Source organism: Callorhinus ursinus, unplaced genomic scaffold (genome assembly GCF_003265705.2).
Source record: "Callorhinus ursinus isolate GAN/ISIS: 27379988/994484 unplaced genomic scaffold, GSC_fseal_2.0 scaffold4, whole genome shotgun sequence".
Taxonomy (NCBI): domain Eukaryota; kingdom Metazoa; phylum Chordata; class Mammalia; order Carnivora; family Otariidae; genus Callorhinus; species Callorhinus ursinus.
In genome coordinates, this window is record NW_027397066.1 from 13,843,409 (window position 1) to 13,860,725 (window position 17,317).

General features: G+C 40.1%; 1 protein-coding gene across 14 annotated transcripts in view; it reads right to left on the minus strand.

Annotated features, from left to right (window-relative positions):
• LCORL (ligand dependent nuclear receptor corepressor like) overlaps positions 1-15,349 on the minus strand; it is a 163,425-nt gene extending 148,076 nt beyond the window's left edge. For 8 of the 14 annotated variants that reach the window (XM_025887517.2, XM_073891468.1, XM_073891473.1 and 5 more), the window contains exon 1: positions 13,866-15,349. In XM_025887517.2, coding sequence (XP_025743302.1) covers positions 13,866-14,016 — 151 coding nt within the window. In that variant the 5' untranslated portion in view covers positions 14,017-15,349. Of the gene's footprint in view, positions 1-373; positions 458-12,810; positions 12,924-13,865 lie in introns of those variants that run through there. The other 6 variants (XM_073891470.1, XM_073891469.1, XM_073891467.1 and 3 more) reach the window with 6 other exon arrangements.
• Between the last annotated feature and the right edge of the window lie 1,968 nt (positions 15,350-17,317).

The following is a 17,317-nucleotide window of genomic DNA, read 5'->3' on the forward strand; positions in this document are numbered from 1 at the left end:
ATAAAAATAGTTCTTACTTATATAACTATTGTGAAAATCAAATGAACTCGAGTGTAAGCATTTAATGCCTAATCCAAAGTAAAATAATTAAAAATAACAATATCACTATTATATTCCACTTAGAAGTTTCTTCATGACTCATCTCTTTCTCTTTTCTCATATCCCACAATCATCCTATGACCATTCTTGGACACATACAAGGAAACCTGATCACTCTCCACCTTCGTATCACGACGTTAATATTGTATATGTTTCTATTACAGCATTTATTATAGTAAAAAAAACCTTGTGTAATCTACAACCCTGTGCTTCATGAAAACAATCTAATGCATCTGAGTCCCCTAACACAATGCCCGACCCTGTAAATACTTACTGAAAAAAAATTATGAGGAAGAGATGTAAAACAGGATCATAGCAGAGGACCATGCTTCCTTCAACACTGAAAATCCTATTATTCCTGATAGAAAATAAAGGGGCAATTTTAGAATGGGTCTAAAGAATGAGAGGGTCAGCAAAAACTCTGTAACAGAGGATGAAAGGATCTGTGGGTTCAGACTGATGAGAAGAGTGAAGATAAGATAACTTAGTAAGATAAGTTAGATAAGTAAGCTAATGTATACTCATAGGGATATTCTATCCCATTTGTAAGTTATACTGATGCCAGAGTGGAAATATTAAAAGGTCAAGTAATAAGGCAAAGGAGAAAAAGTAGGTAATGATTAGGCTGATGCCATAATGTTGGTGTATTTCACAGCAAAAAAAAAAAAAAAAAAAAAAAAAAACAACTTACCAGGCACTATTTTCCTATACTCTAAATGGGCATAGGGGAACAGAAGCAAAGGGGAATTAAAATGAAATGATAAATTGTCATTAGCTATCTTCTATTTGATCATTTACCATTCTTTGGAAAAGTTCAAAAGAGATGGAAAGGAGATGGTCATCATTCTTGGAACTGGGATAGAGAACAACTTTATATCCAGACTAAAAACACTGACAATCTGTGCTGGGGAAAATCCCTGCCCCACTAACTCCATGCTCTTACCACCCACTATTCCCGATAGATGACAAAGAAAGAAATTTGGGTATGTTATTTCTGATTAATCTACCTTAATAGAACCTTTAACTCAGATATGTGTATTTAAATAACAGAAGGCCCTATTCTCTCTTATTCTCTCACCAAGAACCAAGTGCTGAGGTGGTCCAAATCCAGAACACTTTTCTCAACCCTTGAAACTCAGGGTTCTGAAACAAAACAGAAAACAGCACTATCTTACTAAAGCTTTAGACACAATTATCTGATTAGGAAGGATCAGACTTGTTAATTTTTTAACCAGGTTTGACCAAGAGAGTAATAAAGACCTGGATATCAATTCTACCTTCATATTTCCTATATGGAAAGTCTTGGGCAGCTTCTCTAAGCCTCAGTTTTCTAATCGGTAAAATGAAGATAAAAATTGTATTATTTCACATGTGAAAACTAAATGTGATTAATACACATACACATAGTATACGACACATGGTAAGCACTCATAGATATTACCTATCATTATTTCAAAAGGCAATTCTTAGTGTTGAAAAGCCTGTAAGACAATTTATATATTACTCTGTGGTTTTAAGGGCTGAAAGCGATTAATTCAAGAGAATGTAATACTTCGACTCATAACATTGCTTTTAAATACTTACTTTTACTTTGTAACAACTGTATTTATTTTAAAGATTTTATTTATTTGAGAGAGAGAGAGAAACAGAGAGAACAGAGGGAGAGGCAATGGGATAAGCAGACTCCCTACTGAACAGGGATCCTGATGCAGGGCTTGATCCCAGAATCCTGATACCATGACCTGATCCAAAGTCAGATGCTTAACCAACTGAGCCACCCAGGCGCTCCTGTAACAATTTTAAATTTATAGAAAATGTTTTAAGTACGATACAAACTTTTATTTTTCCAACTATTTGAGAGTAAATGGCCTGCATCATGTCCCACCGCCCTTGAATTCTTTAACAAGTAATTCCTACAAAAGCATTCTCTTAGGAATACAACCATTAAAATCAGGAAATTAACAATGATACATTATGTACAATGTTATTGGACTGTCACTGCTCCTAGGCCCCTTCTCAGTGAACAATAGGGCATAAGTGTGTATATATGCACACACGTTTACTACTATATTTCTAATCTATATATAATGAAAACCATGAGTTCACACCAATATCTCATTTCCAGTCCAACACAGAGAACTTCCTAGTTTTCTCCAATTCCATATTTGAAACTCCCCTCTCAGACAGTGAGAGGCCTGGCTCCCATTATCTTTAATATTTATTTTGTTGACCAGTCTCCCTGTATATAACCAATCTCCCATTGTGGCTGTCTCCCCTTCCCTACAGGGAAATTTTCCTCACCCTTCTCACGCCTACCCTCACGCCTCCTCCGTGTACATAACTTCCTCACTTTGTTCAGGCCCCTATTCCTCATGCCTGGCACCCCCCCCCCATAAGAATATCCTTCAGCTGCTCAGGCTCTGACATCCTACCTATACTGAGCTGACCCTCCACTGGGATGCCTTCCTCTCCCCACCCTCAGGCTCTGACATCTTACACTGGGATGTTTCTATGCATCAACTCCCTTCTCATCCAACTGAGCCTCAATACGCCCACACCAGCTTACTCTCCTACACGGATGCCTTTCTTTCCCACCCCACCTCCAAGGAGATGCCCTCTTTACCCTCTTACCCTGTTCAGGTCTGGACACCCCTTAATAAGAACAACCAACCCTCCCTCATACCAGGTCTACTATTCTTCACAGATACCCTGCTGGGACTCTGACAACTTGTACCAGCATGCCCTTCTAGGCACATGACTCCGCACCTCTTGAAACTCCATCAACCCACATCGGGACCCTGCTTAATCCTGTCAGCCTCTGACATTCCACTTCTCTCTCTACCACATATACCATCCAGTGTAGACACCTACCCTTGCTTGGTCCCACCTAATAGTTTAGTACGGAATTGTTCTGAAAAGAGGAAGAGGATAAAGAAGAATTGATACCATTTTAAAGAAAGAAATACTAGTGAATAAACTACATAAGCACCCATAATCAGAGCTGATTAAAAGCATAATCTATTTATCAAAGTATCTGCTTTTTTCACTTAAAAAAATAGTGCTCTATTCTTTCTAAATTTAAAAAGTCACTTGATAAAGAAGTTAGTATTGTCTTTCTTTTTCACCAAACATGGATTTTATTTAAGTATCTTACACAGGTAGAAAATCTAGTTCATTAAAAAAGAGTTTAAAAAATATGGTTGTTTCAAACACTAGAATTAAATATTTCTTTAAATATCCAGAATATGAAGTTTGACTTTTCAGTATAATAAGAGTTGAACTTACCTACAGATATAACTGCAAAAAAGTAGCCTGGATTGTTGGAGGAATAACACCTTTTCCTTGCTCCTTGTTTCTATGAGGAAGGATTCTTCACAAGCACAATATGAGCCTCTTTTCACCCCTAGGGAAGTGAACTAACTGCATGATCTGATTGGTGATTTTGTAAAGAATAATTGAGTAGACAGAGCTCAGTTCTGCTTCCTTTCCCTTTGGGAGTAAACTATTGGGAAAACATACCTGCAGAGAACTCATATTTTGCTCTGCTTTCCTAGTATGCCTAGGAGTAGGTGGATAAGTTGGCCAATGCCAGACCATGTGACTCTCCCACCAAGCTCTTCCTCTATCCTGGTCTCATCAGCAGAAGTAATATTTTGGCTCCCATCTTTTTCCTTATTTTTCAAGTTGTTCAGAGCCCAGGCAGAAAAAAAGGGTGCCATTTGCGATTCAGCTATCCAACGTCTTAATAAATACAGTGAAGTGGAGACTGCTCATTTTCCCAGTTTTGACTTAAAAGGGCTGCTTCAATTTGAGCTTCTTAAAACTATTACAAACAAAAAAACCCTCAAACCTGAACCAACAGCAGATGTTCAAAATGAACATAAGCCAACTTATCTGATCATGCTTATTACCCGTTTAAAACAAAAAAAAACTTCAAGACTAATAATTTCTTCCTTATAGAGGCCATAATTTATACTTCCAGTCCCACTCCCTACTCCCACCTTATACTCCAATGACACTAGAGTGCTGAATATTTTCAGAATATATCATTATTTAGAGTTCCATACTTTTGCTTATACTATCCCTCTGCCTGTTCCCTCCACCCTACTCTCCTGCTGGATCATTTAACTTACGGATAAGCGAACTATGATCTGTAGGCCACAGCTGGTTATTTTTGTAAATAATTTTTTACAGGAATACAGCCATGTTCATTCATTTATATATTGCTTTTGCACTTTAACAGTAAAGTTGAGTAGTTGCAACAGAGACCAAATTTATTACCCCACACTTTACAAAAAAAGCTTTTGTACAGCACAGGAAACCTTATCAACAAAACAAAAAAATCAACCTACTGAATGGGAGAAGATATTTGCAAATGATATATCTGATAAGGGGTTAAAATCCAAAATATATATGGAACATAGACAACTCCAAGACCCCCCAAAAAAATCCAATTAAAAAATGGGTAGTTCACCTGAATAAACATTTTTCCAAAGAAGACATACAGATGGTCAACAGACACAAGAAAAGATGCTTAGCATCACTAATCATCAAGGGAATGCAAATCAAACTACAATGAGATATTACCTCAGTCAGAATGGCTAGTATCAAAAAGACAAGAAATAACAGAGAGATGGGGTGGCCGGCTGATGGACACTGGGGAGGGTATGTGCTATGGTGAGCTCTGAATTGTGTAAGACTAATGAATCACAGGCCTGTACCCCTGAAACAAATAATACATTACGTGTTAATAAAAAAAAAGAAAAGAAAGAAAGAAAGAAAAAGAAATAACAAGTGTTGGAGAGGATATGGAGTAAGGGAATGCTTAGGCACTATTGCCTGAAACGTAACATGGTGCAGCCACTGTGGAAAACAGTACGGACGTTCTTCAAAAAACTAAAAATAGAAACACCATATGACCCAGTAATTCCACTACTGGGTATTTACCCAAAGAAAACAAAAACACTAATTCAAAAAGATATATGCACCCCTATGTTTATTGCAGCATTATTTACAACAGCCAATCCAAGTGTCCATTGATGGATGGGTAAAATTGCGACACACACACACACACACACACACACACACACACACACACACACTAGAATATTACTCTGTCATAAAACAAAAATGAGATCTTACCATTTGCAACAACACTGATGGGCCTAGAGGGTATCATGCTAAGTGAAGTAAGTCAGACAAAGACAAGTACCACAAGATTTCACTTATATGAGGAATCTAAAAAACAAAACAAACAAACATAAACAAAAAAACAAACAAAAAACCCAGACCCTTAAATACAGAGAACTGGTTATTGCCAGAGGGGAGGTGGGTGCAAGGATGGGCAAAATAGGTAAAGGGGATTAAGAAGTATAAACCTCTAGTTATAAAATAAATAAGTCAGGAGATGAAAAGTACAGCATAATGAATATTAAAAAAAAAAGTTTGCCAACTCCTGCTTTCACTCAATCTCCGGAAGCTTCATCATTTCAAATCAAAATTAATTGCTCCCTCTTTTGTCTTTCTATTATACGAACTCTAATATTTAACATCTCTGATAACTGTCAGTGCTTTAATAAAAGCAAAGTCTGAGCCCTATTCCTAGTGTTTACAATAAGCTTTTTACCCACCCACAGTCCCCACCTCTCCCAACAATTTCCACATGGTTAGGGGAAGTATTTTGAAAGAAGCTTCTGCCCTTTTCTCTACCCTTTATTCAGGCCTCCCAAAGGAAAGAGGAATGACTAATATTGGCAACATCTTGATAGTTGTTCCTAGTGGGATGAATTAATGTTTTTAAAGGTCATTCTTCATGCATGGCCAAGCCTCTGTTTCACTCCGCCTAGATGGTCATACCTACCAATAAGCAAATCACATGATAAACTTACCAAGCTCTACAAGGCACAGAGTTCCCTGCTGGCTGCTCTATCTTTGATAGGTTGGTAAGTGCAGTTCAGGGGGACAGGGAGTAAAGAAGTCTGATTTGGCTTCAATTCCAAGCCACGGTCTTCCATACTACCCACCGTTTAAAAAGTCTGTATTTTAATCTCTGATTCCTAAGTCTATTTCCAGTTAACAACCCAGTAAGGAAGAAACAAAGAATCACACCCCATCAACTGGTACATAGTAGGACTCACGATATTTGATGATTAACTGACAACAGTAAATTAAGTGGAAAAAAATCATTCCTTTAAATTATGTGACACACTAATTCCGCACATATCTTAGTGATAAACTTAATTAGGAAAATACTTTTTGAAGAAAAAAGGTATTTTTATTTTTTTAAAAGATTTTATTTATTTGACACAGAGAGAGAGAGGAGCGCGCACAAGCAGGGGCAGTGGCAGGCAGAGGGAGAGGGAGAAGCAGGCTCCCCGCTGAGGGACTCAATCCCAGGACCCTTGGTTCATGACCTGAGCCAAAGGCAGACGTCCGCTTAACCGACTGAGCCACCCGGGTGCCCCAAGAGATACTTTTATAGTTCACATTCAGTGAGTCAAACCCAGCCCATTCTATTTATCTGTCTCAATATCTTGTTGTATTCAAGTCTCAAATAATATAAAAAGTAATCATCAATTATTATTGATTCAAAAAAGCATTCCCCATCATAATGGTTATCTCCCACCAAACCAACAAACATCCCTAGACCCCAGGTTCTTCCAATTGCTGCTTCATTTATGTTTTTCCTCAAAATGTAGCTTTTCAAATGAGTAGTCTACTACAAATGTTATCTCCTCTTATATACATCTTAATTATTTTCTAGCCTATTACAATATGGCTTCCTTCCCCACCACAGCGCTGAAATTACCAGTTAATGTCACCTAGAACCTACATGTTGCCAAAAACAATGTGTACTTTCCTGTTTGAAGGTACTTAACATCTCAACATGTAACAATCCTTTTTAATTTTAACACTCCTCTCCTTAGATTTGGTGATACTACTATCTCCTGATTTTCCTACTTAGAGCTAATTGCCTTACTTTTTAGTGTAAAAGTTCAGCGGACTTATTTTGAGGCTCCCCTTCTGCTCAAAGAATGTTAAGATTTCTTAAGCCATGGCATAGAGTACTCTACTCCTTTCTACTTATACTATCCCTTACCCCTAGGTGATCTAGGGGTAGATGGATAGAAATGGATAGAAATCCATTTCTATGGATTTAAGTTATATTCTTTATGCTGCTAATACCTTAATTTATACCTAATACCTCAATTTATATCTTCAGCCAGAAACCACTACTATATAAGTATTACAAACCTTTTCCAAAAACAAAAAAGAGTGAACAATATGAGGACAGATATTATCCCAGTTTACAGATAAATGACTTGTGCCAAAGGCTATAATGATTAAAGCCAAGGAAAAAACCATATTCTCTCAATACTTAGTCCTTTCTACCATTTGTGAAGACCCAGTCCCTTGTCCCTAAATGGCTGACTACTTAAATATGAAGACTACTGGACAAGTTACTTCCTACATACACACCCTGCACATCCCCATCAGAAAAGAACTGGCCAATCTGAATGAAGAAAGGTCTCAAACTTGTTTTTCAATAAATAGAAAAGACTCTAGGTTATAATTGATTTTTAAAAGTGACGGAGGATGCAGGGTAGATGATATAACTAAAAAGATAGTCGGGAATTTGGGGCAATGTGTACAAAAGAGAAGTAAAATCAGATGAAAATATATGAGCTGTAGAGAAGAAGCTAGACAAACAAATGGGGGAAAAGCAGTCTGATAAACTATGATCAACTAACTGAATATGATTATGAGTTTTTACTTGATGAAGAAAGACAAATGGGAGATGCTACTCCTCTGTAAACTAAAAAACCAAAACAGGTTTTCCAAATAATGACTTAATATAGATTATAAGCTAGACTGAAACACAATAAAACCAGCAATGCAGATGATCTAGTATGATACAGATTTTTAAAATGAATTTAAACTAATTCCTTGTATTCAGGTACTCCAAAGCCAAAAGATTCCTTAAAATGTAGGAAGGCATCATTCTTTGGATCTCCCCATATATGAAAAGACAGGATTATGCTAAGTGATATACTGTGATTCTAAAACTCTCACTCTGTGGCTCTAAAATAACCCTGGAATATTGATCATGCAAGCCCTCACTCTCTTTTCCTCTAATATGCCTCATGATCCTTTTATTATCAGCATTCCCACCAGAAAGAATCTATTGGCAAAAACATAAAGCTCAAAGCTGCTAATAACCCCTGTCAATCACTAATAATAATAATACTTAATATTTATGGAATGCCTTCTATATGGTAGACACATATTAACATATATCAACATAACTAATTCTCAAACCACTTCATTACCTCCAATTTACAGATAAGAAACTGAAGTATAGGGAGGTTAAGTAACTTGTCCACATTGGTAAGTGGTAACACTAGGCTTCAAGCACAGGTAGTCTAGCTCCAGAGCCTATTTATTTGCAGTATTTTCTATACAAATAAAAGATGGAGAAAGATAAATTAAGCTGTGGGTTTGGTTATTATCAACACATTTGAAATAACTGGTACCATGGTATCAAAAGTTGGCTGGAGCTACTATACTATAGAACTATGTTGTCCAATGAGGCAGCCACTTGGCCACATGTGGCTATTAAGCACCTGAAATGTGGCTAGTTCAAATTAAGATGTGCTAGATGTATAAAATGCCTAACTTCAGAAATTCAATATTAAAAAAAGAATGTAAACTAACTCATTAATAATTTTTGTATGGATTAATGTTAAAATATTTTGAGGATATTGACCTAAAAAATGTGCTTTTCAAATGTGGTTACCAGAAAATTTTTAAAAAAATATTTGGCTCCCATTATATTTCTACTGGACAACACTGATATTTAGAAAAGAAACTGGAGTTTATAGAATGATTCTAATCAAATCTTTGCCATTTTGTTTTGTTGTTGCAACCTTAGGCAAATCAGTTACACTGAGTATTAGCTTCTGTATCAGAAAAAATAGGGTTTAAAACAGTCCTGGGGCGCCTGGGTGGCTAGTTGGTTGGGCGTCTGCCTTTGGCTGGGGTCATGGTCCCAGGGTCCTGGGATCGAGCCCTGCGTCTGACTCCCTGCTCGGAGAGGAGCCTGCTTCCCCCTCTCCCTCTGCTCTCCTACTACTGCTCTCTTGCTCACTCTCTCTCTCTCTTTCTCTATCTCAAATAAATAATTAAAAAAAAAAAAACAGTCCTGAAACCTGTTCAGTTTTGGTATCTAAATCTATTCTCCACTAAAAAAGAATGGAGGGTTCTTTGGAGAAATGGTTTATGTCGGGGCTGGGGCAGGTTAAGTACAAGATGAACCTGGAATATCTTGTTTTGGCAAGAAGGAAGTGCTCAAAAAGTCATTTGAGAGATGAGGGTGAGAGGGGTTGTGAGAGGAGAGACTTGTCAAAAAACATTGGAACCAGCTTGATGAGGCTCCCAAAGACCAAGCCTGAGACAATCTGGGAATCAAAGTAATCACAGTAATGGATTTAACCATTAAATAAAGAATCCATGAGTTCATGCTGATAAAAATAACTGGATAAATAAATAAATAATGGAGGAGATAGGAAAGATTGCTTTATGACAGAATACCAAATATTAATTAGAGAAGGAATGACGAAGTTAGAAAATCATGAACGTATATTAAAACTTGTGGATGAAATATTGGTGAGAATGTTAATATTCTGTTCCTCAAAATATTTTCCCACAAATTACATTATTAATTACCAAAGGATAAGTAATAAATTTCAGGGAGAAATATGGAGAATACCACCTTAACGAAATTTTCAAAGCCAGCATCACCAACATTGAGACAAACCAACATCATGAACCTCAAGATATGATGTACTGATAAAGAGAGAACATCTCTTTAGAGGTATTCTGCCAAATATGTATAAGCAATCTAGTCATGAGAAAACAAGAGACAAATTCAAATTAGGGACATTCTACAAAATAACCATCCTGTACTTTTAAAAAATGTCAAGGTCAAGAAAAACGAGAAAGGCTGAGGAAGTGTTCCAGATTAAGAGAGACTAAAGAGATAGTACTACCAAATGCAATACATGATCCAGGACTAGGAGGTAGGGGAAGCTTATAGATAAAAGAGATAAAAATTGAGCATGGATTATGAAATAGATAATAGTATTATGTCATTTTTAATAATTTACACTGTGGTTAGGTTAGATAATGTCCTTGGTTTTAGGAAATATACACTGAAGAACTTAAGGGTAGAGAGGTATGATGTCACTAAAGTATCCTCAAATGGTTCAGAAAAAAACAGATATAAGGAAAGAATGATAAATGCAGCATAATGTAATACAACTGGTGAATGTGGGTAAGGGTATATAGGAGTTCCTTGTACTATTCTCCAACTTTCCTTATAAATTTGAAATTTTATCAAAATTAAAAGTTAGCAAAAAGTAGAAAAACAAAAAACTTGGCCTATCTCCCAGATTGAATATCCTAATAGACTATACAAGACCTGGTAATATTTAAAAATATGCTAACGCATTTCTTTTATGCTCGACTTTACTTTGTTTTAAATTTAATGACTTATCAGATACTAACTGCATTATATATTCCATAAGACCCAAGACTTTATCCGTTATCGCTCAATGTCATACTGAATACTAGGATACTATTTACTATATCCAATAAGCATGCAAACATTTGTTAGCTGAGCATACTCAAAATTATAGCACTGTATAGGATGATTATAGAAAAATAAATTATAAAAAGCACATTGTGAATAGAGCTATTAATTAGGACATAAGAGTTTGTAGAACTTTTCAATTAAATTGTAAAAAAGAAAACCCAGGAATAAATCACAGCGTAGTCACAAATCTAACCTAAAGACATGAGTTCCACAAATAGAGAAAAGCAAAAATCACTTTCCATATCAAGAGTTAAGCATCTTAGCTAACTACCAGCAGTCATGACAACTAAAATGAACTTTTTCCCTTATGAAATTAGAATATTATATATGAGTTATAAAAAAAATCAGATTACTTTAAAAACTCTGGCTAAAAATTGAGATTTAAAACTTCACTACCGGCTCAATACTAATTTGCTGTATGAGCCTAGGACATTGCTTACAATTTCTGTCTCATAAAAATAAAACTTTTGGATCATTTTCTTTTCCAAGTTATAGAAAGTATAATTTATGAAAATGATTTCAAGCAATAAGAGCACTGAATATATTCAATACAGAAATATAAATATATAATATATATGTATATATGTATATATAAATATACATATAAATATTCACACACATGCAAAAGGAAAAAGATTTGGGCTTTTTTGTAAATATGTTTACAAAGTTAAGTATTGAATATAAGCACGTTAAGAGCAAATGGTAATTTAAGATAATCACATAAACTACATTTAATCCTAATTCACACTGTGAATAAGTGCTTCGCATATACAATACTGAAAAAAACCCAATCAACAAGTGTATATCCTGTTTAAAAGAGTTTTAATGTTTATGTAAAAATAACAATGACAAAAACAAAGTATGAGATGGGTTTTACTAGGTCTCCTGGCTGGGACTATGGGAAACCACTCTCAAATATAGTTAAAGCCCAAGAAAAAATTTCCTTTCAAACACAGTACAGTTATACACTACATTAAAAATATATAGAGATTGCATGTTAGACATACCACATCAACTCATTTTTCAACGTCTTCCAATCTTACTTGTATGTCTAAGTAGGTAAGGCAGAAAGATATTCTAAATCCCTTTTTCCATCAAATCCAATATCGTGTTTAAAATTTGACTATTTTTCAAAACTACACATATTTTTGTGATATAGAGCCATACTTAATGTATCTAAAGAAGAAAAGGGAAAAACCCTAAAGTATTCCAAAACATAAAAACTGACCGAAGACATCTACAAATCACTGTGTGCCTCCGTAAAACTTGACAGAATTATATCGTGAGCCAGTGTTTCAACGCTGTCATCCTGCCTGATTCCCACCAAAGGAACTCAACAATTTCTGAACAGGTTGTCAGTGGAAGAGATCTTTACATAAGCAATTATAAAAATGGGTCCATTTTGTATTCAGGAAGCACTAGCAACACTTGGCTTAACATTTTTATAAAAGAATACCGTGAGGGTTGTTTTTTTTTTTTTTTACTTTTTCTAAGAACTAAAATCACTTATAAATACTTGACTAAAGCTATTTCCCAAAATGTTTCCTTAAATAAGACCAAAATATATTTTATAAGGGTAAAACAGTTTATCGCTTAAAGTGAACTTAAATGCTCCTAGTCGGAGCAAGCTTCCTTCTTGTACATTTTTCTATATCCACCGTATTCTGCAGTGCGCATTTCTAAGCTGAAGCTGTACTGGTTTATTCTACCACGGTCTCCTTTTCACTAGGGAAACACAAGAAAGATCTTCAGGCGCTAACCAAACAAATCTGAGGGGGGTGTGGGGAAAAGGGGCGCGAGGTGGCGCAAGAACAGATGGAAACAAGGTAAGAGAGTTGTTTTCTTAAGGCAATAAGGTACTCCTCAACTCCAAATGCCAAGATTTAATCGCCAGTCGAGCAAGCTGCTACTGCTACCCATCCAGTCCTTAAGACAATGCAACCTTCCTTTCTACCTCTGTTCCTCCTCTCCAACCCACAACCCCCTTGCAAAACAAACAGGCACAACACACCCCATCCCATAACCCTCACAGCCCCTCCTGTGCCCACTAAACCAACCTGCTGGGTAACAGCTCCTCGCACACGTCTCACTCAGACAAAAAAAGCGACCGCGGCACGGTGGGGAGTTCCCACAATCTCCTGCCACCCCGAGCAACCCGCAGAATGACAGCCCCAAGCCCAGAAGTTTGTAGCAAAACGATTCCGACCCCACCAAAGGGAAGACGGAATTGCAAGAGAACGGGGATGGGAGGTGGGGAGGGCGGTGTGCGTGTCTGTGCAGGGAAGGGTCTATCACATGACAGAACAAGAAGACCAGAGTCGTCCGGGCGTCCGCGAGGGGAAAAGGAGGGGGGTGGGGAGGGAAGGGTGCCGTCGCCATGGCAACACCCCCCATCCGTCCAGACTTCCAAAGAGGGAGGAAGAACTTCAAATCCCAACCGTCAGCGCTCGAGCAGCTCCTTCTTAAAGGGGTACACACAGCGCCGCCGCCGCCGAGCGCGAGAGGGCAGAGTTGGGTGCCCCCGCCCCTCGGGCGACGCCCCCGCTGCCCCTCGCCCCCGGCTGGCCCACCCGCGACCCCCGCCCCGCGAGCGCCCGGGGGGTCTCCCCGGTCCCAGTTCCCGGGAACTCGGCCGCGTCCGCCGGCCCGGCCCCCGGCGGCGAGAAGGGGGTGTGTGTGCGCCCGGCGGGGGCGCGGACCAGCCCGCCTTCCTCCCGCCGGCCCTGCCAGCCGGCTCCCCTCTATCCCGAGGCCGACCCACCGGGCCGCTGCCTGCCCCCCGACAGGGTGGACGGCGGGCTGCGAGGGGCGCCGCGGAGTTTCGGGGAGAGCGCGAGCGAGCGGTTTCCTCGGGGGTTCAGCGAGCGGGTCCGAACTAACAGTTCCTGAGAAGCCCAAGAGCTGAGAAGGGAAGGAGCGCGAACCGCGCCGGGCGAGAAGCCCCCAGACAAAAGGCGAGCGCCGGAGCCGCCGCGCCGCCGCCGCTCCCATCGCGCTCCCCCATTGAACTGACCCGAACGGGAGATTCAACTAACCCCCTCAGCCACAAACTCCTCGGGCTGCGGCAGCCGTCGCCGCGCGGAGCCAGGGCTCCGGCCCGTGTCTCTCTTACCTACACAGTGCATGAGGCGGTGGCGCCAAGAGTCGAGTTCCCGCCGGAATCCTCTCCTCTCCGCCGCGCACCGAGGGCTCCGGCACTGAGCGGCGGCGGCGGCGGCAGCAGCGGCGGCAGCAGCGGCCATTCTCTCTCTTCCCTTGTCCATCTGCGTCCCGCGTCACGCGCCCTCATTTACATACGAGCGGCGCAGGCACGAGGCAGGGGCGCGAGCCCTCGGCGCGAGCCCCGGAGCGCGCGCCCCCCGGAGGGGGGGTTGATTGACACGTGTCACTACCTTCCCTATGCCCTTCCCTCCCCCTCCCACCGCTCCCTCAGGGAGAGGCGGGGAGGGAGCGTGAGGAGAAGGAAGCAACCTGCCGCTTCCGCTGACCCCGCCTCCCCATCCACTCCCGTCTCCCTCCTCCCCCCGGAGTTTACTCAAGCAAGCCATACTGCTCCCGCCGCCGCCCGCGAAAATCCTGAGCGGGAGAGAGAGGCTCGGAGCCCGGCCAGAAACCGGCGTGGAGCGGACTAGCAACGCCTCCCGTCTGATTTCGCGACGCGACTCGGGCCGCCCGGAGACTTCACTTCCCAGGCTCCGTTGCGCCGGGGCCCCGGAGCGGAGCTTGCCGCCGCTACGCGATGCATGCCGGTTCTTGTAGTCCAGCAGGGATGGGCACAGTTCTCTCACAGCGGGGTTGCAGACTGGCCTTGACTTCTTTGCGCTGTGCAGCTTGTGCGCTTAGCTTCCAACTCGCTGAGCACAGGACTGCGTCGCCCGCATCGCCGAGTCTGACCCAGTCGCCTTAGCTTCCCTGGGCTCCTCGATAAGAAGAGCGGTGGAAACCGCCAGAGTTTTCTGCCCTGTTAGGGTTCAGGCTGCGCTTTGTGCCTTAAGTGCTGGAAACTTTGGGGGTCACTGTCATCCTGCCACCGCAGGGAAAGATCAAGCCGGCCATTCGGCTGCATCAGAAAGAACTGCCATATATCCAGAGAGAGATCCCACAGTGACTTCAGTTTCCAGGGTGAAGAGATCTAGCAAAGCGAGAATATTTGCAAGGATTAGGGAAAAGATGAGGGGCTTTTCATTGAAAATTGTTTACCGGAGGATTGGGTGTGGCTGGGTGAAAACTCCAAAAAAAAGAAACTGTTATGCTCCGCAAAATGTAAACTCCCGTGGGACAGCAACCAATTGAGACGTCCGTATATTGGCATCTGTCACTTTCATGACCTTCGTACGGTGGGTGGCACGGGATTTAGCACTTCACAAATGTGATGAAATAAATTCTACGCTGTGCTACAGAAAATATTTCTTCTTCAGAGAGAGGGAAAACTTTTTTCTTTCTTTCTTTCCTTTTTTTTTTTTTGAAAACTTTTGATTGGATATAAACTCCAATAACATTTTTTTCACTTTTGCACCAGAGTGCAGGGGTTTCTGTATATGTGCAGGTGTCAAGTCAAAGCTAAAACACCCGAAGTTTGCTGAGAAGTACTGTGTATTAGTGGAAATTTATGCACAAGTCTTTGGGAAATATGCTTTACTCTTCTTAGAAACTCCTATGCATTCAGTGTCACCCTCCCTTTTTTTGCGGCTTATCCTTATTGGCCTGCTTACTTGCTTGCTTGCTTACTTTTTTTTTTAGGAGAAAGTATTTCATTGTTCATCATTACCTCTCAGTAGTGAAGATGTAGTTTTACATTTCACAAGGAGAAAAGAATGAAATTTGAATTTCACAGTCACCTTTTCCAGAATGGTCACAATTGAAGAAGCAAGTGAAATCACTAGTGAAAGTGCTTTTGGAATTATCAGTGGATGATTTCAGTTACAGATTCCACTCAGTTGCCAAGATGATCGGCCTTTGAAGTTTTCATGATCACTTTTACAGTAATCTACATTAGTTAGGATGGGCTAGGTTATAGTGCAGTAACAAAAAATCTAAAAATTTTAGGGGCTTAAAACAGCAACAAAAAAAATATTTCCTGCTTACCTGCCTGCTCACGGGGAGCTGGGGTTGGGATAGGGAGGCAGAGGAGTTTCACTACAGATGGTTCTCACCAAGCAAACAGAAGGCTTGAGAAGGTTCCAATCTCTAGAACTTCCCCACTTGCATGATATGCAAAAAGAACATGAATGGCAAACTGATTCTTCCTGAAAGTTATACAAGTCAATTCCACTCACATTTCTTTGACAAAAGCAAATCTTACGGGCATGCTAACTTCAAAGGGATGGGGAAGTATAATTCTATTTGTCCAGAAGGAAGATAACCCAAATTTACTGGTGAACTGACCAATGTTTACTGCAATTCATTCTTCTGGTCATCAATTTACAGTTATTCAACTTAAACTACAAAATACTTTAACTCCTTGCACAAATGAGACAATCAAAAATTTTATTCAGTAATGGCATTAATTTCAAAGTTCCGCATCTCTGGGTGATGCTTGGTAGTCCCTAAATTAGAACAGGATAAAGCTTCTCTTGTTGAAGAGAAAGTATCTATCCTCCCTGTTTATAGACGTATGCACGCTCAACATGTAGTGCTGGATTAGGGACAGAATAACCATGGTAAACATTCCTATGTAGAAAGGGGAAGAATGGGAGACACACATGAATAGTTTTAGCAAATATTTTACCACAGCTAGCATGGATGGCCAACTATCCAGACTCTAACAATAGTCTCCTTGCTACCACCCACTGAGTTTCTAAGTCACTGCTACATATTTTAAGTTTTCTGTCATAACTATACCTTCTGGGTACCAATTTCTACATTAGTCAGAATGGACTAGGTTATGCTTTAGTAACAGTAACCCCAAATCTCAGAGGTTTAATACAAAGATTTTTTTTTTAATTTCAAGTTTTTATTTAAATTCTAGTTAGTGAGGGCGGTTGGGTGGCTCAGTCGGTTGAGCATCTGCCTTTGGCTCGGGTCCTGATCCTGGGGTCCTGGGATGGAGTCCCGCATTGGGCTCCCTGCTCAGCGGGGAGTCTGCTTCTCTCTCTGCCTCTGCCGCTCCCCCTGCTTGCTCTCTCTCTCTCTCTCAAATAAATAAATAAAATATTAGAAAAATTCTGGTTAGTGAACATATATGGTAAAATTGGTTTCAGGTATAGAAGTTAGTGATTCATCACTTGCATATAACACCCAATGTTCATCATAACAAAGATTTTTACTTCAACTGTATGTTCTCCAAAAGTCAGTATCAGGGAGGATGGGGAGGACTGTCCCATGTCCATTAAGGGACCCAAGTTTATGAAACCCCACCATCTGGAAGCACCCTAGTCACCATGACAAGAAAAATAAGATGCTGAATCACAGTCCAGCTCTTAAAGGCTTCTGCCAGAAGTGACATAGTTCAGTGGGTGAAGCAAATCATGTGGCTATGCCTAACTTCAAAGGAGTGATATATCAGATGGCTTTAAGGGCATAACGAACCACTCCAAAACTTAATAGCTTAAAACATCAACTATT